General features: G+C 49.4%; 1 protein-coding gene across 1 annotated transcript in view; it reads right to left on the bottom strand.

Moving 5' to 3' along the window:
- The window catches only part of OTOF (otoferlin), a 104,312-nt gene that overhangs the window by 69,272 nt on the left and 12,110 nt on the right, over positions 1-22,930 (bottom strand). Inside the window, exons 4-7 of the mRNA XM_058800905.1 lie at positions 15,928-16,027; positions 9,622-9,833; positions 4,563-4,649; positions 995-1,030 (exon numbers count right to left, since the gene is read on the bottom strand). Coding sequence (XP_058656888.1) covers positions 995-1,030; positions 4,563-4,649; positions 9,622-9,833; positions 15,928-16,027 — 435 coding nt within the window. The remainder of the gene's footprint in view (positions 1-994; positions 1,031-4,562; positions 4,650-9,621; positions 9,834-15,927; positions 16,028-22,930) is intronic.

Genomic DNA, 22,930 nt, shown 5'->3' with positions numbered 1-22,930 from the left:
TCCCAGGCCTGGCACAGATCCCAGCTTTGGAGCAGGTGCCAGAGGGATAATTAGCAACAGGCAGTCGGACAAGGCTCGGATCCGCCAGGGACACAGAAGAAAAGCTTCCATCAATAATTCACCGGGAGCAGATTCCTTTCGGCTCCCAGCCCTGTCCTGGCCATGAATATTTCAAGGACAGCCCCTATCGGGTGGTGCTTCCCGGGATCTCACTTTCCAGGGGGTTGGGAGCTGGGCTCAGACGGGTTTTGGCAATTCCTGAACTACCTCTGGAAGTGTTCATTCCTCTTGATTTTTCCTGGGAATCTCAGGGTGAGTCTAAATTGGTGAATAAATCATGGGATTGTAAAATTTCATAATGGTTTGGGTAGGAAAGGGTTTTAAAGCTCATCCTATTCCATGGGCAGGGACAACTCCCACTATCCCAGGCTGCTCCAATCTCTTGGACATTCCCAGGGATCCAGGGGCAGCCACAGCTTCTCTGTGAATTCCATCCCAGCCCCTCCCCACCCTCACAGGGAGGAGTTCCTTCCCAATATCCAATTTTTGCTCTTATTTTCTGCTTTCCTCATTGGAAGTCAAGTCTAGCTTTTTGAAGGATTCTGTCCTGGTTCTAATATCCTCCCGGGATTTTTTTTTTAAATCCAGGCTGGATTTTTTATCTCTTTATATCCTCATTCTGGATCCTTCCCTGTGATTTTTTTTCATGGATTTGTTTGGTTAAAGTTCCCAAAGGATCAAGGATCCAAAGCCATTCCAGGGATGTGGCACATGGGAAGGCTCTGCCTCCCATTCCTGACTCCTTGATCCCTGGATTCTGTGTGGGATGATCAGATTCCAAACTTGGGATCCCCAGGGAAATACAAAAATGGAATTTAATACATCCATGTCTTGATGTGGATCCTGGATTTAAGGAATTTTCCTTGGAAAGCTGAACTTTGGAGGTGGATCAGCCCTGGAAGGGGAAGGGGGGGGATCTGCTGTGGGAATTTACCTGGAATGCTGATCTTCTTCCGCTTCATCTCCAAGGCTTGGGAATTTACAGGGAGAGAGGAAAAATTCCAGCTGTGATGTGAGGACAAAGGGCTCTTCCATTCTTTTCTAAACCAGGAAAAACTTGGGAACAGTCCGGCACAGCAAACCACTCCATGCATGGTTGGAATCCCAGGATCCCCTTCTTGTTGTGTCCACAGCATCTCGGTTTGTCCCAGACCAGATTTTGGGGATATTTGGCCAATATTCCACCTTTCCCAAGTAGTTCCCTCCTGCCTGACCTCCTTTTCCCACTCCTTCCTTTTCTTTGGGATGGATTTGCTCAAATCCCAAAGGAAAAGTGGGATTGGGTGGGTGCTGTATCCTGTGCCAGGATTCTTGGAAGGTGGAAAAAGGAATTCCCAGCCCTTGGAAAACCTTGGGAAGCTCTGCCATCATCCCAGTGATGGAAAGCTCTTCCCATCCCTTGGAAAGCTGCAGGATTGCTCCATGGGGCGGTCCTGATTGCACGGAAATTCCCCAATTATGGGAAATTCCCAAGCAAACAAGTCCACGTGGATCTACAGACACAGGAGGGTCACACGTTCCCTGGGAAAGAGGGGATAAAGGTGGAAAATTCCCTGTGTTCCCAAGGGATCAGCCTGGATCCAGCAGAGGCCTAGGAAAAGCTGGATCTGCTTGCCCTGGAATCGGCAGCTCCACAGGAGAATTCCCAAAATCCTTGATGTGGATGCTCCGTTCCATAGGAATGGAACAAGGCTGTCCTGGATCTGGCAGAGAGGGATTTTCGCTGCCAAAGTCCGGGATCTCCAGGATATCTGTGGGATATCCATGCCCAAATCCCAGGGGATTTTTTGGGTAGAAAAGGGGCTCCAAGCTGGGAATGGGGTGGGAGAAAGGCAGAACATGGAAGGGAATGCCTGGGATAGTGGGATAGGTCATTGGAAAAGATGAAAGTTAAAGCAGGTCCCCGTGGCCTGGAATGGATTTTGGATAAGGGATGGAATGCCAGGAAAAGGGGAAAAGGGTTTAAGCCGCAAAGGGATGAATTTGGGGATGGGATTTTGGGAAGGAATTCTACCCTGGGAGGGTGGGGAGTGGGTGGGATGGAATTCCCCGAGAAGCTGTGGCTGCCCCTGGATCCCTGGGAGTATCCAAGGCCAGGTTGGAGCAGCCTGGGATAGTGGGAAGTGTCGGGTTTGGAAAGGGATGAGCTTTAAGGATCCTTTCCCACCCAGAATATTCCATGGTTCCACAATTCCCTGTCTCCAGGACTGTGGCCCATGGTCCCTGAGGCTGCTCCTGTGATATTCCAGGGACAGGGAATTCCATGCCCTGTGTGTCCCACTTTTCCTTGTGTATCCTGCTTCCCTTTTCCTCCCTATCCCTGTGCACAAACCTTCCATCCATGTGGAAAACAGGAAATCCAGAGGGATCCCCGGGCTGGAGGAAGGGCAGTGGGAATGGGATTGGGAATGAGGAAGGCTGAGATAGGCCCCAAAAGGAGCCCTTCCCATCCCACTGAATTTCCTGTCAGGTCTGGAAACACCAGAATTCCTATTTTTATTCTTATGATCCAAGTTTTTCCCAGATGTGGGATCTGTAAGTGATGGAGAAGGAAGGGCCTTCCAAAGGGGCCGGGACATTTTTGCTCCTGAAGGAATTTTAACCAAAGCCCATCCTTGGATTCCAAAAGAATGGTTCACATCCTTTTGAATGTGAACCATTTTTGGATCCTTCCCAAAAGCTGGAATGTGGAACCTCTTGCCTTTCCTTTCTTTTATTCCTTTTTTTTTTTTTTTTTTTTTTTGATTCCTGGTAAGTTCCAGATGTGTTTGCTAAAACCCAAGCCAGATATTCCTTGGAGCAAAATCCTCCAGGAATTCTCAATGAAAACAGGGATAATGCCCCATGGATGATCCCCAGAGGTGCCGAGACCTGGGAATTGTTTGGGATGGGGGATAACCTTTCCCATCCCAGGAAATTCCCTGTATTTCCAGTATTCCCTGCACCATCCCCATCCTGCTGCTTGTATGGGTGCCTCTTTACCTAAAACTAGAGGTTTTATCTCTAAAAACCTCATTGAAAAGGCTTGGCTTTGGGAATCTCCCTCTCCCAAATTCGTCCTCGTATCCCTGACTTCCATGAGGAAGGGCTGAGGGAATTCCTGCCCCTCCCAGCCAGAATTGATCCAGGCTGACTTGGAGTGCTGGAATGGATGATCCAGGATGATCCTGGACTCTGCCCTAAGATCCAATGGAATCCATGGGCCAGCCAGGGAAAAGGCAGGGTGGGATAATGGGATGCGATAATGGGATAATGGGATGGGATCCATGGAATGGGACAAAGGGATAATGGGATGGGAAATTGGGATGGGATGGAGATGGGAGGGGATGGGAAATTGGGATGGGATGGGGTGGGGTGGGGTGGGGATTGGATAGGGATTGGATTGGATTGGATTGGATTGGATTGGATTGGATTGGATGGGATGGGATGCATTGGATGGGATGGGATAATGAGATAATGGGATAATAGGATAATGGGATAATGGGATGGGGATGGGATAATGGGACGGGATGGGACAGTGGGATAATAAGATAATGGGATGGGATAACAGGATGGAATGAGATGGGGATGGGATAATGGGATGGGATGGGATGGGATGGGATGGGATGGGATGGGATGGGATGGGATGGGATGGGGATGGGGATGGGATGATGGGAAGATGGGATGGGATCCATGGAACGAGATCCATGGGATGGGGATGGGGATGGAGATGGGATGGGATGGGATCCATAGGACGGGATGGGATCCATGAGATGGGATGGGACAATGGGATAATGGAATGGGATGGGACAATGGGATGATGGGATGGGATCCATGGGATGGGATGGGAAATTGGGATGGGATGGGATCCATTGGATAGGATGGGATAGTGGGATAATAGGATAATGGGAAGGGCTGTGGCTGGGGCTGGAGGTGGGATGGGATGGGGATGGAGATGGGATGGGATCCATGGGATGGGTTAGGGTGGGATATTTTCCATTGGCAGGGACCCACAGGGATCACCTGGTCCAACTCTGCCCTATCCAAAGCAGATCCAGTGTTAAATCCTGTTATTATGAGCCCCTCCACATCCTTCCAACCATCCCTCATCCCACAGGAATCCAGGAGCTTTTCCCAAAATGCTCCTTCCTGTGGCTGAGCTCCTCCTGGGACGATCCTTGGGATTTTACCTGAAATTCCCTTTCTTTGGCTCCTTCCCAAACTCTTTTGTCACGCCGAGAAAAGCCACAGCAAACAAACTTCCATGCACATGCAGGGAGCTCATTCCCATGGGAATGGTTGATCCCGGGATCTGGGGACAGGACATGGAGACAGAAAGGCACAGCAGTGTCCCAATATCCCGATCTCCATCCAGGATCCCATTCCAGGGCTGCTTTTCTGGCTGTTCCACCACTTCTCCTCCCCACCAGCAGCCCAGGAATGGGAATTCAGGGTCAATTCCCGTGGGAGATCCATCGGGGAAAGGCACTGAGCAGCTACAGCACTGCGGAGCCTCTCCCTACCTCATGTCCAGGGACCCCTGGCTCAGGGAATCCCCCTCTCCCAGGAGCTCATCCTCGCTGTGGAAATACATCTCGTCCTCTTCCATCCTGGTGGGAACGCCGTGAACATCAACCCTGTCCTTCCCAGGATTCAGGATTCCCAAATCATGGAATCACTGAGCCATTTGGGTTGGAAAAGTGCTCTACCATCCCCAGCACTGCCCAGGCCAGCCCTGATCCATGTCCCCAGGTGCCACATCCACAGGGATTTGAAACCCCACCAGGGATGGGGGCTCCAGCCCTTCCCTGTGCCAGGGATGGGCAGCATTTTCCAGGAAGGAATTGTTCCCAAAATCCAACCTGAACCCCCCATCCAGGACACGACTCTGCACATCCCACGCTCGGCAAACGCCACAACTCTTCCTAAAATGGGGCAGCCACAGCTCCTCTGGGAATTCCAGCCCAGCCCTTCCCTACCCTCCCAGCTGGGAATTCCTTCCCAACATCCCACAATCCCAAGTTCCCCTTTCCCACTGGAAGCCATTCCCTGGTTCCTGGCCTTCCATCCTTTTTCCCAAATTCCAGCTCTCCTGGAGCTCCTTGAGGCTTGGGAAGGGGCTCTGAGCTCTCCTCAGATCCCTAATTTTTCTGCTTTAATCCCACAGAGCTGCATCCCACAGGATTCACCTGATGAGAAACTGGGAAAACCCGTCCTGGAGCCATCCCAGCAGCATCCTTGAATTCCCTGGAATACTCCAATTCCCTGGAATCCTCAAATTCCCTGGAATCCTCAAATCCCAGACTGGTTTGGGTGGGAAGTAACCTTAAATCCCATCCAGTCCCACCCCTGCCAGGGTCAGGGACAACTTGCACTATCCCAGGGTGCTCCAAACCTCATCCAACCTTTCTTTGGACACTTCCATGAGGAATGGAGCATCCATCCCTGCATCCCAAAATTCCAGTGGCACAGTCAGGACTTGGATATCCCATCCCAGCCAGACTGACCTCCTGTCCTGGGTTGTAAAATGTGATTTGGGTGTGTATTCTATTTTCCATCTGTCAGAGGTGGGGCAGTTCTCTTCTGTTCATTGGGCAGTTTTCTTTATCTCTCCCACAATCAACCTTCCCTCCAGGAGATCTCTGCTGTTAATGAGCCATTAATTATTAATTATCTTCTGTTCATGGGCCAGTGAGTGTCACTGATAAAATTCCATCATCTCATTGGGAGATGCTCCACCCAGGGGGAGGAGCCAAACATTCCCACCTGGATACAATCTGACACTGGGAACACCACTGTTATAGACGTGTTTTGTGAAAATTCCTTTTGCCAGGATTTTTTTCTCCTGAAAAGCTGAGAGGCCTCAGAAACTAAATGTAAACAATGGTTATCTGCTGCTGTGGAATGCAACAGGTGCATTTGTGATTGGTCTCATGTGGTTGTTTTTAATTAATGACCAATCACTGGTCCAGCTGCATCGGGACTCTGAGCAGTCACAAGATTTTATCATTCATTTTTTCCTTGCTAGGCTTCTGATGAAATCTTTTCTCTATTCTTTTAGTGTAGTTTTAACATATAATTTTCTTTTAATATAATATATAGGATAAAATAATAAATCAACCTTCTGAAACATAGAGTCAATATTCTCATCTTTTCCTCATCCTGGGGAGGGATATCACCACACACCAGAGCATCCTCTGCCCACTGCATTCCCAGAGGAGCAGCTTCCTTCTCCACTGCATTCCAGAGGAATTCCAGGCCCATCTCCAGCAGCCCTGGAGCTGCAGAGGAAAACTCCCCACCTTGTGCAGGATCCCTGCTGCAGCAGAACCACAGCTGGCACTGCAGGAGGGCTGAGCCACCATGGCATGGGGCTGTGCCACCACTCTGACACACAGGGGGGCAGGGCACGTTCTGACTATGCCAGTGTTGTTTTTATTTGTTTGTACTATTATGTTCATATTTTTAATTTTCCCTAATAAAGAACTGTCATTCCTATTCCCATATCTTTCCCTGGGAGCCCCTTAATTTCAAAATTATAATAATTCAGAGGGAGTGGTTTTACATTTTCCATTTCAGGGGAGGCTCCTGCCTTCCTTAGCACCCTTTTCAAACCAAGACCCCTCTTCTTCCAGCTGTGCCATTCCCGGCTCCCTGCCCGACATCCCCCTGTTCAATCCATCACCACATTCCCGCTCAGCCTCGTCCTGGCTCACTGAGCTGGGAAACAAAACCATGCCAAGTTTCCAATTTGCTTTAAAATTCCCTGGATTCAGCCCAGTTCCCACAGTTAATGAACTGCCTTGGAGGGATGTGAGCAATTAGAGGGATATTCCCTCTGTTTCCCATTTTTTCCTTTTTTTGGCCACAATAAAGTCATAATCCCAGATGGAATGTGATCCAAAATGGGACAACCCTGAGGGGGGGAAATGGGATGGAAAGAACAGCTGATTCCAAGGCTCTGTTTGGCTTCCCAGCTCCAGGCTGGGCTCCTGTGTGGATTTAGGGATTTGGCAGCACTGGGGGAATGTTTGGACTCGGTGCTCTCAGAGGGATTTTCCAGCCTGAAGTTTTCTGGTATTCCATGATTTGGGAATGCAGGGATTGTCCTCCTTTATCCATCCCCGTGGAAGAGGTGGATCTGTGAGGAGCAGACAGGAAATGTGGTGTTCCCGAGGGAGACGTGGGCGACACCAGGGCCCAGCTCTGCCTTCACTGTCCCCCTCTCCCACTTCCAGAGCCTTCCTTCCACCTCCATCTCATTCTTGAAGCATTCCAGCAACTTCAGGGTTTTGATGTCTCCCTTATTTCCAAATGCTCCCTTTCCCAATGTATTCAAGAGCTCCCAGAGTGGGGACCCACGGACAAAGCCACCCTGGACAGCACAGTTCCAAAAACTGTGGAAAGTTGCCTGAAAATTCTGTGATTCTGTGAAAATGTACCTTGGCAATCCATGAATCCCCTTGTGGCTGCAAATTCTGAATTTACAGAATCCCAGGATCTGGAAAATCCCTTCAGGGTCATCGAGCCCCAGCTGTGCCCGATCCCCACCTTGTCACCAGCCCAGAGCACTGAGTGCCACATCCAGGAATTCCTTGGACACCTCTAGGGATGGGGACTCCACCACCATCTAAGGATCGTGCCCTGAGTATCCATAGCCTCATGGAGAACTGGTTCCAGCTTGGATTCCATCCCAATGGAGTCACCTGCAGCATTCCCAGTCAATCCCATTGGGCTGGGATTGCAACTGCTTCCAGCAGCTTTGTGTCATTCAGTCCCTGGGATTGTTCCCATCCAGGAGCAGATCCCAGGAGCCCACAAAGACACCCAAGGAAAGCTATGGATCCCTAAATGAATGGAAAACCGGAATTCCCTTGGAAGAACTGGAGGTGTCCCACCTGCCACCGTGGGTTTCCTCAGGAATTCCCAGCAGGAATCACCTGGTGAGGGATTCCACTTATTCCACTTATCCACTTATATCCACTTACCCAACATCTGCCCTGGGGCCACCTCAGTCCTGGGAGCACCATGTGCTCCATGGACACCGGGGATTCCACCTGGACCTAAATCCCACCAGTGAGGCCTGACCCAGAGCCAGACCCTCCATCCCCTCAGGATCAGGATGGAATGACACTTGCTCTCCAAGTGCTTCAGTCCTGGAAGTCCAGCTCTCTCCAGGTATGGTGGAGCACCAGGAGCTGCTGGAGGCCACCTGGATCCCACTCTCACCTATTGGATCCACTTCACTGGTAGATCCATGGAGTTGTTCCATGGCTACACCAGTGAGCCCTGACACCCATCCAGACTTTTTATCCTGTTGAGATCAGGATGGAATGATGCTTCCTGTCCGTGTGCTACAATCGTGGAACTTCAGCTATCTCCAGGCGTGGTGGAGCACCAGGACCTGCTGGAGGCCACCCTCACCTGAAGCCATTCCATGGATCCACCAGTGAGCCCTGACCCCCATCCAGACCTTTGATCCTCTCAGGATCAGGATGGAATGACACTTTCTGTCCAAGTGCTACAATCCTGGAATTTCAGCTCTGTCCCCGAGCACCAGGACCTGCTGGAGGCCACCTGCCATCCCACCCTCACCTGGAGCTGTTCCATGGATCCACCCATGAGCCCTGATCCCCATCCAGACCTTTGATCTCCTTGAGATCTGCATGAAATGACACTTCCTGTCCAAGTGCTACAACCCTGGAAGTTCAGCTCTGTCCCTGAGCACCAGGACCTGCCGGAGGCCACCTGGATCCCACCCTCATCTGGAGCTGTTCCATGGATCAACCAGTGAGCCCTGAACCCCATCCAGACCCTTCATCCCTTCAAGATCTGCATGGAATGATGCTTCTTGTGCAAATGCTACAATCCTGGAAGTTCAGCTCTGTCCTGGAATACTAGCACCTGCTGGAGGCCACCTGGATCCCATGCTCACCTGGAGCTGTTCCATGGATCCACCAGTGAGCCCTGACCCCCATCCAGACCTTTCATCCCCTCAAGACCTTCATGGAATTACACCTTCTGTCCACATGCTACAATCCTTGAAGTTCAGCTCTATCCTGGAGCACCAGAACCTGCTGGAGCCCACCTGAATACCATGCTCACCTGGAGTTGTTCCATGGATCCACCCATGAGCCCTGATCCCCATCCAGACCTTTGATCTCCTTGAGATCTGCATGAAATGACACTTCATTCCAAGTGCTACAATCCTGGAAGTTCAGCTCTGTTCCCGAGCACCAGGACCTGCTGGAGGCCACCTGGATCCCACCCTCATCTGGAGCTGTTCCATGGATCGACCAGTGAGCCCTGAACCCCATCCAGACCCTTCATCCCCTCAAGACCTTCATGGAATTAAACCTTCTGTCCATGTGCTACAATCCTGGAAGTTCAGCTCTATCCTGGAGCACCAGAACCTGCTGGAGGCCACCTGAATCCTATGCTCACCTGGAGATGTTCCATGGATCCTCTGAGGGCAGGAGATGCCCCTTGGAGCAGCGCTGGGATGACGCCACCCTTTCCCAACAATCCAAGCCCTCCCAATCCCCCCACAATCCCACATCCAGGATCTCTGTGTCCCGTTACCTCCTGAAGCTCCTCTCCGTGGATTGCTGGTTGGATTTCCCAGGAGAGACGTCGGAGCTGTGCCGGTGGCCGGACAGGAGGCTGTCGGTCTCCAGGGAATACCTCCCGTCCCCCTCCGAGTGCACGCTGGGCGTCTCCAGGAATTCCTTGTCATTCCAGGTGCCCACTGTCCCGTCCAGAGCCTGGTAGCGGATTTCTATGGAGATGCTGGTCTGGAAGACAGGGAGACACCATCAGCACCCTGAGGAATATTCCAGGAAATCCAAAAAGCAGGAAGAACATTGGCTGTTGAGTGTTTTAGCTTTGCTGATCCTAAAGTTTCATTGTTCCTGGATGACAATTCTTTGCTTCTTTTCTTCTCCCACGGTCGGGATTAAATTGTGAGATGGAATTTCTTGTTGGGACTCAGGTGTTTATCTTATCTATGTTCTTATCTGTTCTTATCTATCCTATCTCACAAACCATGAGTTCTGCAACACTTCACCAAACCAAAAATGGAGCCCCATCTCTCTCTCTCTCTGTGCAAGGTCTTGTAAGGATAAACTGTTCAATTAAGAAGTTACACCTAAATTATTTTTACTTTTTACCCAACAACCAACCGCCCGTGGCCTGAAATGCAGTTTTTTATCAAATTGCACAAAACCACCCAAACCCTTGGAGGAGAAGTTGAAGAAGGTTATGAAAAAGGTGAAAAAGAAGGTGAAGAAGAAGATGAAGTAAAAAGGTGATGAAGATGAAGAAAAAGAAGAAGGTGAAGATGAAAGTGAAGAAGAAAAAGGTGAAGTAAAAAGGTAAAGAAGAAGAAGAAGAAGGTGAAGGTGAAGGTGAAGGTGAAGAAGAAAAAGAAAAAGAAAAAAAAGAAAGGGGAAGAAGAAGGTGAAGAAGGAGAAGATGAAGAAGGTGAAGAAGAAGAAGGCAAAGAAGGTGGAGATGAAGAAGAAGAAGGTGAAGAAGATGAAGAGGGTAAAAAGAGGAAGGTGAAGAAAAAAGGAGGTGAAGAAGGTGATGAAGAAGGGGAAGAAGAAAAAGAAGGGGAAGAAGATGATGAAGAAGAAGGTGAAGAAGATGAAGAAGACAATGAAGTTGGTGAAGAAGAAGAAGATGCAGAAGAAGGTGATGAAGGACCAGCCACTACCCTAAAACCTCCACCTTGCCCCATATTCATTACCATACTCTAAAACCCCAAGCTCCAAGTTTTCCAGCCTGTGACATCACACAGTTCTACCCAACTCCACACCCACAATCCCAGTGCTCTCAATCAGTTCTGGAAGCTTCTCCACAGCCCCAGGTCAGATGCAGTGCTGTCCTTGGGGTCAGAGTGTGTCAGCACAGAAAGTCTGGAATTCCCAGCATCCAGGGTTCCAACATCGGGACACCTGGAGAGAAGCTTTGGGCTGGGGAGGGATCTGACCATGGTCCTGATTCACTGGAACTCCTGGTGCACCCCAGACCAGCGGCAGCAGAGCCGGGAGAAGGAAAAGCCCGGAGGAGCTGCAAACCCTGGGTGCAGCTGGAGGCAGCAGGAGCAGATGGAGCTGGTTCCTGGTGGAGCTGGTCCACCACTTTGTTGGGAATTCTAGCCTGGGATACTGCTAATCCATGGATTTGTGGTGCTTCATTCCATACTGGTCCTGTCTCCTGCCAGGACAAGGTTTTTAAGGAATGGGCGTCCCTGGGGAGCCTTGGGGAGCAGTTGGAGGCACCCTGGTGGAACTGCATTCCCTGGTCCACCACTTTGTTGGGAATTCTACCCTGGCATACTGCTACTCCATGGATTTGTGGCACTTCACTCCAGCCTGGTCCTATCTCCAGGTTGGGCACAGTTTTTTAGGAATGGGCATCTCAATCTTAGATTGGTTCTGGTTTGAGCCTCCCTGTCTGGCCATGACCAGCCCAGGTGGGGCTTGGGGACACAAAGGGACCTCTCATGGCCGTGTCCAAGCTTCATCTCAAGCTTCTCATGGATCACAGAATCCTGAAATGGTTTGGGTGGGAAAGGACCTTGAAACTCCTTCCATTTCCATTCCACCTTCCAGGGTGCTCCAACCCCAATGTCCAACCTGGCCTTGGAGACTCCCAGGGATCCAGGGGCAGCCACAGCTTCTCTGGGAATTCCAGCCCCACCAGGAATTCCTTCCCAAAATCCCACATCCAATCTCTGATCTAAACCTCCTTGGATGAACCAGCTCCAAGAAAGTTCCTCTCCCTTTTCCATGTGGCCATTCCCAACTTACTCCAGGTTGCAGCAAATTTGAGTTTGGAGCTTTCAAGTATTTTTCTCACTAAAATCTTTCTTTTTTTCTCCCTAAAGTCGTTCCTTTTCTTCTCCTTATTTCCCTTTTTTATCCCTAAAATATTTACCTTTTTTTCCCTAAAATCTTTCCCTTTTTTCCCTCTAAAACCTTTCCTTTATTTCTTCCTAAAATATTTCCTTTTTCCTCTCAAAAATCTTTCCCTTTTTCTCCCTAAAATAGTTCCTTTTCTTCTCCCTATTTTCCTTTTTTCTCCCTAAAATATTTCCTTTTTTTTCTCCCTAAAATCTTTCTTTTCTTTTTCTCCCTAAAATATTTCCTTTTTTTCTCCGTACAATCTTTCCTTTTTTCTCCCTAAAATATTTAAAATATTTCCCTTTTTCTCTCTAAAATCTTTTCCTTTTCCCCCTAAAATCTTTCCTTCTCTCTCCCTGAAATCTTCCCCCTTTTTCTCCCTAAAACATTTCCTTTTTTCTCCCTCAAATCTTTCCTTTTTCTCCGTAAAGTATTTCATTTTTCCTCCCTAAAATATTTCCCCTTTTCTTCCTAAAATCTTTCCCTTTTCTCTCTAAAATCTTTCCTTTTTCTCCTTCAAATCTCTCCTTTTTTTCTCCCCAAAATATTTCCTTTTTTCTACCGAAAATCTTTCCCTGCATTCCAAATGGAATCAAATCCATGAGATTTCATCCCACTGCCTTTGCTCTCGTGGTCAAAATCTTTCTAAAAGCTCAGATTTGGACAAAGCAATTTGGGGGGAAAAAAAGAGAAAAGCCAAAAAGCAATTCCCAGTTCATTCTCCTGGAAAATGCCTCTTTTGAAAACCCATCATCTGCTGACAAGATTAAAGTACAAGGAAAAAAAACACTTTTCCACCTCCACTCTGCTTCCATGGAGAAATTATCTGTTATTTTGGGTTCAAAACCAACTGATTTTAGTAAAAAAAAAAAAAAAAGAAAAAAAAAAAAGAAAAATGAAAGAAAAACAAAATGTTAAAAAATGGGGAGTGGGGAAATTTCTTACAGAAATCCTCCTTTTTCCATGTTTTGCAGCCTTCCCCCCTGGTCCAAACAAGGGGATGTTGGAAAGTTGGAAAATCCAAGATTTGGGAAAAGAACAACAATTCCAGAGGGATTCTGTGCATCCCGCACATGACAGCTGAAGGGTGACTCAGTCCCAGCTGGGAATGGAGATCTGGGGGAAGGTTTTGATCGATTTATATTATTTTTTTTTTTTTTTGCAAAATCTGAATTTGAGTCAATCACACCTAATTTCCCCCCCCCCAAAGCTATTAGAGAACATAAAAAAAAAAAAAAAAAACAAACCCACCAAAAAACAAAAAACAACAAAATGAAAAACAGGGATCAAAGTTGGAATATTCAGGGTTTTTTTACATTTTCAGACATTTTGGGGTTAAAATCTCCTTTTCCAGCTGGATTTAGGAGTTAAAAACTCCTTTCAAGGCAGGAAAAATTAAGGATATAAGAAAGTGAAAGATCTGTGGGATGAGTGGGATCACACCTTGGAAGGGCAATTAGGAGGATGTGGGTTGGAATTAGGAGAAATTCCAGTTGGAAACAATGGAATGGAAAAGAAAATCAAGGAGAAAAATTCCTGCAGAGCTGGGAGGAGTTGATCTTTCCCTGGGGATTTTAAATTGATTTTTAATGGATTTTTTTTCCTGCTGTTGAGAGAAAAAAAATAATTCTGAGCCATCCTGGCTTTTCTGTTGTAGGAGAATGGACACAGCCGGAATTTTGCTCCTGGCTCCGGTGTTCCCAGAGCTTTTAATCTCCTGGAGAAGGCAATAAAGCCAGGAGGGAGGGTGGGAGCTGCCAGGGATGGTTCTCAGCCAGCCCAGAAAAAAGAAAAACAATTTCCAAATTTTGTTTTGAGTTCCATTATGGAAAAATGAGGCTGTTCCCAGAAATTGCCTCGGGATGGGTGGGAAAGGATCGTTAATCTCATCCCATTCAAATCCCAAAATGTCCCACCATCCCAGGGTGATCCAAACTCTCCTTGGACACTGCCAGGGATTCTCTGGGAATTCCAGCCCAGCCAGGAATCCCTTCCCAAGATCCCACCATCCCAAGCTCCCCTTTCCCACTGGAAGCCATTCCCTGCCTCCTGCCCCTCCAGCCCTTGCCCAAATCCCAGCTCTCCTGGAGCCCCTTTGGGATGGGGAAGCAGCTCCAAGGATTCCCTGGATCCTCCCCTGATCCAGCTGCACATTCCCAGCTCTCCCAGCCCTGGAGCAGCTCCGTGCTCGCCTCTGGACTCTGACTGTTTTCCCAAACCCTTGGATCACACGGAAAATCCCTGTGGCACCTCCTCACCTAGAATTCCACAATTTCCACACCCCTCTGGGAAAACCAGGATGAGAACCACCCCCTCCCCGGGTCTGGGAGCCCCGAGCCCCCATCCCGAAGGGAAAATCTCCCCCTTTTTGGAAAAATCTTTCCCTTTCTGGGGCAGCCGCCGCTTCCCTCGCTGCATTCCCACCTCCCGGGAGCCGTTTCCCATGGAAACAGAGTTTAGGAACTTGCTTGGAAACGCTGCAATTTCTGATCCTGATATCCAACCCCGGGGGTTCCATTAAAAATCAGCCTCCCCCCTTCCTTTTCCCGGGAAGCCGCCGCCTCATCCAGCACCAAGGACAGGGACGGGTGAGGGGAATTCTTGGAATTGTCAGGGAGGAGAGCAGGATTTCATTAAGTGGCTTCTCCTGGGGGGGATGGATGGAGCGGAACCAATAAAAACCGGGGATGCAGTCCTGAGGAGGGAGGGGAAGTGCAAGGAGTGCAGATGTGCTTGGGAAAAATAATTCCAGCTGCTCGCTGGTTTATTGGGAATTTGCCTGATGAAAATCATTCTCCAAAGGAGGAAAATGCCAGATTTTTAGGATTTTTCGGTGTCACAAAGGGCAGAGAGGGAAATCAATGGATGGAAGTTGAATCATCCCAAATTTCTGGTGGCAAAGTAATTCCTGATGGCCTCCTGGCCTGGCCAGGGCTTGGGATGGGATCCTGGAATCCCAGACAGATTTGGGTGGGAAAGGACCTTAAATCCAATCTCATTTCAGCCCTGACAATTCCCACTGCCCCATCCAGCCTGGCCTTGGACATTCCCAGGGATCCAGGGGTGGCCACAGCTTCTCTGGGAATTCCAGCCCAGCTCCTTCCCACCCTCCCAGCCAGGAATTCCTTCCCAATATTCCCCCTATCCCTGCTCTCAGCCAGAGGATGGAACTGGATGAGCTTTAAGGTCCATTTCAACCCAAACCATTCCATGATTCCTTGATAAATGACACTCAGGATCCATCCAGAGGGATTTTTATGGAATTTGGGATGGAAAATGGAGGAAGGAGGAAGGGAGACCCTTCCTGGAGTTCTGAGATTCTGAGTGAACCCCCTTGTTCCCAAAATTCCTTCTCAGAGAGGAGTTGGGATGGGGATGGATCCAATCCCAGACTGGAATTGTGCAGCTGGATCAGGGAAGGATCCAGGGAATCCTTGCAGCCGCTTCCCCATCCCAAAGGGGCTCCAGGAGAGCTGGAATTTAGGCAAGGGCTGGAGGGGCAGGAGGCAGGGAATGGCTTCCAGTGGGAAAGGGGAGCTTGGGATGGTGGGATTTGGGAAGGGATTCCTGGCTGGGCTGGAATTCCCAGAGAATCCCTGGATCCCTGGCAGTGTCCAAGGCCAGGTTTGATCACCCTGGGACGGTGGGAGGTGTTGCGGTTGGAATGGGATGGGATTTAAAGTCCCTTCCCATCCAAACCCATCTGGAATTCCCTGATTCCACCCTGCACTCTGCTTCTCCCTGTCCATGCTCGGATCAAACCAGGTCCATTCCTGCTTTTCCCCCACCCCAACTTCCCACGCTTTTCCAATCCGAGTTTCTCTGTGCACCCTCTGGACATTCCCGGCCGCCTCATCCCTTCAGAGCAGGAGTAACAGGATCAAGGCAAGGAACACCAATATCCCTGATCCCACAGGTTCAGCGGAGACACAGACACACGGATCTGGAAATGATGGGAATGTTGGCCTCGGTGACCCACCTGGATGGAGGAATTGTTGTCATCGATGAGCGTGTCCGTCACCTCCAGCTGCCCTTCCGCCACCACCTTCTGCAGGACCATCCGGAACGTCCCGATGAGCCTGCGGAGCAAAGGACAGGGAATGCCGGGAGTTCTCACCCACCAGGACCGGGTTTTCACGGGAAAAGGGATTTGCTTCCTGTTTTCCTTGGGAGGAGGAGGGAGAGGTGAGATCCCAGACTGAGGCTCAGTGGAGGTGATGGAAAAAAGGAGAAGCTGAGAGAGGAACCATTCCAAGGGAATAGGAAAGAAGGAGATTTGGGAACCATCACTCTTAAATTCCTGGGATGCCACTGAGGGATCCCAAAGACTTTTCCATATGGAATTTCCATAGTGGACGAACACCTTCAATTGTGTGATATCCCTAAATTTCCATGCTGGTGATTCAAACAAGGAGCAGGGATTGCTCCTCATCCATCTGCACCACGTCATGGAATCATGGAATGCTTTGGGTGGGAATGGACCTTGGAGCTCATCCCAATTCCTTCCACCATCCCAGGCGGCTCCAAACTCCAATGATGTGAAGGAATTTTTCCCAATATCCAACCTGTTGCCACTCAATCCTGTCCCTGTTCCCTGGGAGAAGATCCCAATCTCCTCTGGCTCCTCCCAGGGAGTTGTGCAGAGCCACAAGGTCCCCCCTGAGCCTCCTTTTCTCCAGGCTGAGCCCCTTCCCAGCTCCCTCAGCCTCTCCTGGGGCTCCATTCCCTTCCCAGCTCCCTCAGCCTCTCCTGGGGCTCCATTCCCTTCCCAGCTCCGTTCCCTTCCCTGGACACGCTCCAGCCCCTCCAAGTCCCTGCAGGATTTCCACCTCCATCCCTCATTTTCCACATTCCAAGCACAGATCCACCCCTGCAGAGCTCTGTCTCCAAGGTGCCCCGCAGGATATTGAACAGGAAAATCTTTCCTTTGTTTGCTCCTGAATTCCCAGCCCAGAAGAAATAATGCATCCCGTGGAAACGTCCTTCTTCTTCCCCAAGATGAGGAAAAAGCTGCTGCATCCACCTGGATTCCAGGGTTTGGAAAACAACATTATTCCCTTTCTGCCAGAGCAGCAGCACTTTTGTTTTTGAAAGCATTCCTTGGGTTTATTTCGTGGAATATCCTGAGATGGAAGGCTCCCACAAAGATCATCCAGGCCAATTCCAGCTTTTCCTCAGGACTGGAGCCTTCAGGGCCCAGATTCCTGCAGCTCTCCCTGTTTTTTTAACCTGTTTGGAATCCAGAACATTCCCTGCTCCTCTTGGATCCAGGTGGATCCAGGGGCTTTTGGCTCCCAGGTGCTCAATGCTTGGAGAGCGCTGAGGAAGGAAAAGGGAAATTCCTCCTGGGATATTTCCCCTGCAGAGCTGCTCCAGATCCAGGATCCAACACTGGGATCTGGAGCTGCGGGTACGAGTCCAAAGGAGGCCCTGGAGCTGCTCCAGGGACTGGGAAGAGCTGGGAATGACCACCTGGAGAAGGGAAGGATCCAGGGAGAACCCAGAGCCCCTTGCAGGGCCTCAAGGGGATCCAGGAGAGCTGCAGAGGGACTTGGGGACAAGGCATGGAAGGACAGACACAGGGAATGGCTCCCAGTGAGAAAAGGGAGCTTGGGATTGTGGGATCTTGGGAAGGAATTTCTGGCTGGGCTGGAATTCCCAGAGAATCCCTGCATCCCTGGCAGTGTCCAAGGACAGGTTGGAACAGGCTTGGAGCACCCTGGGATAGCGGAAGGTGTCAGGGTTGAAACGGGACAATCCTTAAGGTCCCTTCCATCCCATGAATCCCTGACAAAACCACGTAATTCAGAGCCATTCCAAGCCCTGTAGCAGAGGGAAGGGGACAGGTGGGACCTTGGGAAGGAATTCCTGGCTGGGCTGGAATTCCCAGAGAATCCCAGAGAATCCCTGGCAGTGTCCAAGGCCAAGTTGGACAGAGCTTCGAGCACCCTGGGACAGTGGAAGGTGTCAAAGCTGGAATGAGACAATCCTTAAGGTCCTTTCCCACCCAAAGCATTCCATGAATCCCTGACAAAACCAGAGCCATTCCAAGCCCTGCAGCAGAGGGCAAGGACAGATGGGACCTTGGGAAAGAATTCCTGGCTGTGGAGGTGGCACAGGTTCCCCAGAGAAGCTCCTGTCCTTCCTGGGATCCTTCCCAAGCCGCTTCCCCCGGCAGGATCCGAGCAAGACGGAATTAAAAATTCAGGACCTGTCTGAGCCGCCGTTCAATTCCGAATGTTCCATAATTCATCAGGGCCCTGCTCCCTCCCTTCCCTGCCGTTTCTGCTGATGGAAAAAAGGGAAATTTTCTGGGTCATCCGTAATTTTATCAGCCCTGAGGAGCAGCTCCGGTTTCCAACTCCAGCCAGGCTGGTTCAGCACCTGGAGCTCGCTCAAATCCTGGGATCAGGGAGTCCAGGATGCTCCGAACCCCAGGACACACCAGGATTTGCCCTCATGGTGTATCCCAGCTTCCAGGGATGCCTCTCCTGTATCCCTGGGGCGACACCAGGGACACTGGGGGGTTGGTGAATCCCATTAATCCGGTCAGGCTTTGCAAGCACTGAAGTTTTCCAAGGGCCAGAATTTCAGGTGTCTGTGCCAGGGCATCCTCCAGCCCAGGAAATCCCATTTTTCTGCCTCTGCTCCCTTGGCCTTTGGATGCTGCTTGATCCATGGGCAAGGAGTGTTCCTGAAGCCAGGGAGAGGCTCTTTTTTTGGGAATGACATCTCCATCCATGGATCCATGGATCCATACCTCCATCCATTTATGGATCCACGAATCCATTTATGCATCCATGGATCCATCCATAGATCCCTCCATCCATGAATTCGTCCCACCATCCATCCATGGATCCATCCCATCATCCATCCATCCATCCATCCATCCATCCATCCATCCAGTCATGGATCCATGGATCCGTCTATTCATCCATGGATCCACCCCTCCATCCATCCATCCATCCAGTCATGGATCCATCCATGGATCCCTCCCTCCATCCATGAATCCATTCCACCATCCATCCATGGATCCATCCCATCCTCCATCCATCCATCCATCCATCCATCCATCCATCCATCCATCCATCCATCCATTCATGGATTCATGGATCCATCTATTCATCCATGGATCCATTCATCTATCCATCCATCCATGGATCCATCCCTCCATGGATCCACCCTTCCATCCATCCATTCATGGATCCATCCATCCATCCATCCATCCATCCATCCATCCATCCATCCATCCACCCATCCATCCCTGGGAACTGATTCAAGCCAAACCCTGGGACCTCCATCCCAGTTTGTTCCCCACTTCCAGAAACCCCTGGAAAGGTGGGATAAGCAAAGCAGAGGGATTCCACACCTTTTGTCCCCTTTTCCAGGGAATTATCCTGCTGAACCCTCATGGAATTGCCCACGGCCAGGTTGGATGGGGCTTGGAGCACCCTGGGATGGTGGAAGGTGCCCATTCCAATTTGGAACCTGCAGCTGTTCCGTGGATTTCCAAAAATCCTGATTAATCACAGTCAATCCAACACCTGCAATCCTGATTAATTCCAGCTCCTTCCTCTTGCAGCTCCCACCTGGAGTTTTCTCTGGAGCCTTTTTTCCCCTCTCCAGCCAAATTGCAGCTTCATCTGGAATTGTCTCAGACCATGGAATTAGAGTTTCTAAAATCACTTCCCTCCTAATTATCCCCTTCCCACCACTTTGCAGGAGCCTGTAATTACTCCAGGTTCATTTTTTCCTGGAATACCTGGAGAAATGTGGGACACTCCAGCTGCTCCACCTCAGCAGCCTGCTGGCACTAAAAGTTGCTCCAGCCAAGATTTTTCCCCCCTTTTCCTTCAGGAATCTCTTGCAGAAATTCCCAATAAATAGAAATTAGTTTTTCTTCAGAAGGTGAGTAAAGTTTGTTCCCCCTTTTTCTTTGGGAAACTCTTGCAGAAATTCCCAATAAACAGAAATTATTTTTTGTTTGGAAGGCGAGTGGATAATGAGTGAAGTCAGACCTGGGTATGAAAATATCCTGACAGGAAATTTAATTTGGGATGAGATTTTCAGTTTGGGTGTGCTCAGGGTTCTGCTCCGTGTTTGGATCAGTGTTGCTCCAAGTTTGGATCCAGAAATGAAAAATTCCACAAAATCCAACACGGTTGGAGCTGAAGGGGTCACACCCAAGGGGCTCCAGGCAGGGATTGGGCACCGAGAATTCCACCCTGGAATCCCGGAATGCTTTGGGTGGGAAGGACCTGAAAGCTGATCCCACTCCAACCCTGAGCTTCTGCAATCCCAGATTGCTCCAAGCCCCATCCAATGTTTTTTTGGCACTTCCAGGGATGGGACAGCTTCCCTGGGAATTCCATCCCACATCCTCACAGTCAGGAATTCCATCCCAAAATCCCATGTAACTGCTCCGTGTGGGGAGGGCAGTCGGACAACAGGGAACCCTCCAGCTCCGGAGTTAATTTTTTCCATTCTCCTGCTCCAGCAGGAAATCATTTTCCCTGGATGATTTTCTGGACAATTTTCCATGGATGATTTTCTGGGTAATTTTCCATGGAAAAATTTTATGGATAATTTTCCACGGATGATTTTTCTGGATAATTTTATGTGGATTATTTTTTTCCAGATAATTTCCCACTGATTCTTTTCCCAGATAATTTTCTGCAGATGATTTTCTGGATAATTTTCCATGGATTATTTTTCTGGATTATTTTCCACATATTATTTTTCCAGATAATTCTCATATTATTTCTGGATAATTTTCCATGGATGATTTTTTTCAGATAATTTCCCACTGATTATTTTTGTGGATAATTTTCCGTGGATTATTTTTCTGGAAAATTTTCCAAGTATTATTTTTCCAGATAAATTTTTGCAGATGATTTTCCAGGTTTATTTTCCACTGATTATTTTTACAGATTATTTCCTACTGACTATTTTTCTGGATAATTTTCTGCAGATGATTTTTCTGGAAAATTTTCCACATATTATTTTCTGGATATTTTTCCACAGATTATTTTTGTGGATAATTTTCTGCAGATGATTTTCTGGAAATTTTTCCACTGATTATTTTTCCAGTTAATTTTCCACGGATGATTTTCCAGATAATTTTCCACAGATTATTTTCCCAGATAATTTTCCACAGATGAAACAAGGATCCCTCCGGAGACACAAAGGACTCGAGCTGTGCCAGGATCTCCATGGCTGGAGAAGAACAAAGGACGGGGCCAAGCTCTGTTTCCATCCCGGACACTCCAGGGATGGATTTAACCCTTCGGAATCCGGATCTTTGTGTCCCTGTCAGGTAACAGAGCAGCTCCCACCTTTTCTCTGTGGGATGGGTTTTCCATAGGAAAATTATCTCTGCTCTGGATTTGGAATGTGGATTTGGGCCTTTGGCTCCAAAAGAAAACAGGGACAAGGAGGGGACAGAACCCCCCCAGAGAAAAAGCTCCTGGGTTTTGTGCACATTCCTTAAGGATTGGGATCTCTGCCTGGTGTTATCCCTGCATTCTGCACAAGGAAAACCTGCTCAGAAAGGCTCAAAAGTCCCAAAAGTTTGGGAATGGGACCACAGGCTCCATAGCCACTGGATCACGGCTGCCTCTTGGATCCATCCCTGGTTGTGTCTCTGCTTTTTTCACTGGATATTCCCCTTGCCTGGGTGTGATTCCCATTCCCACATCCCTCAGGAGTGTCCTGTGGTGGCTTTTTCTGCTCAAATCCCAAAAAATTTGGGATTTCAAATTTCCTCCATCCAGCCTCTCCCAGGGCACAGAACCATGGGAGAACATCCCAGGGACTTTCTCCCATCCCAGAGTGGTTCTGAAGGTCTCCCAGGAGAACAGAAGACCACGGAAAACACCTGAATTCCAGCAGGATCCCGGTATTCCCACCCAGGTCATCCGTCCTCACACCAGGATTTTCCAGGAGGGGTTTTGATGGATTATTCCGTGCCATGGGAATCTCCTGGGTGTTATTCAGGATGTGGAGGCCCCACAATTTTTCATCCTTCCCCCTTGTGGAGATTTTCCAGTGGGAATTTCCACCTGGGAATGACCCAGGGGCAGGATGTGGCTCCTGGATGCTTTGGATGTGTCCTGGAAAGATTCCCAGCCCGGAAATTCCCAATCCAGGAGCTGGGGGCAGGATTTTTGGGATGCTGTTGCCCATCTCGGGGGGTTAGGAGCTTCTCCCTCGTCCCTTTTCCTTGGATACTCAGCACCCTGGGAATGCTCTCGGGGACCCTCCGGAGCCGGGATGAACCCACCAGGATCCAGAGGCACCTGGATGAGCCCAGACCGGGATCACATTCCCGGGAATTGTCTGCTGGTGACAGCCACAGGCACAGGGAACAAAGGGAGCCGCCGGGACGTGACTCCCTGCTCATTCCGGAGGGTCTGGATCAGGCCCTGGATCAGGTATCCCGCCTTTTTCCAGGCCTTTGATCAATGGCCTTCATCAGCGGCTCGTGAATTATTCATGGAGCGCCCGGATCAGCTTTCCCAAGCCTCTCCCTCCTCCTCCTCCTCCTCCAGCGGATTTGGAGCTCCAGCTCTGCCTCTGTTTTATGGGAATTCCTATTCCAGACATTCCTTCCTGGAGAGGTGTCCCCAATCCTCTCCCTCCTCCCTCTTCCAACTCATTTCTGGGCAAGGAGGATGGGCTGGAATTACAGACCACGGGAATTCTTTTCCTGCATTTTTACCAGCATTCCCAGAGGGTTGTTCCCAAAATTCTCCCTCCTCTCCCCCAACTGATTTGGAGGATGGGCTGGAGTTCCAGCACTGCCCTGTTTTAATGGAATTTCTCTTCCCATTTATTCCTTGCATTCCTGAAGGGATGTCCCCAAAAATATCATGACCTCATCCGACTTAATCCTGGATAAGGAAACGGGCTCGGATTCCGACACTTCCTCAGTTTTGTGGGATTTCCTATTCCAAATATACCCAGCATTCCTGAAGGGACAT

Source organism: Ammospiza caudacuta, chromosome 3, assembly GCF_027887145.1.
Source record: "Ammospiza caudacuta isolate bAmmCau1 chromosome 3, bAmmCau1.pri, whole genome shotgun sequence".
Lineage (NCBI taxonomy): Eukaryota > Metazoa > Chordata > Aves > Passeriformes > Passerellidae > Ammospiza > Ammospiza caudacuta.
The sequence above is the reverse complement of the archived record's forward strand: the minus strand, read 5'-3'. Positions and strand labels throughout refer to the sequence as shown.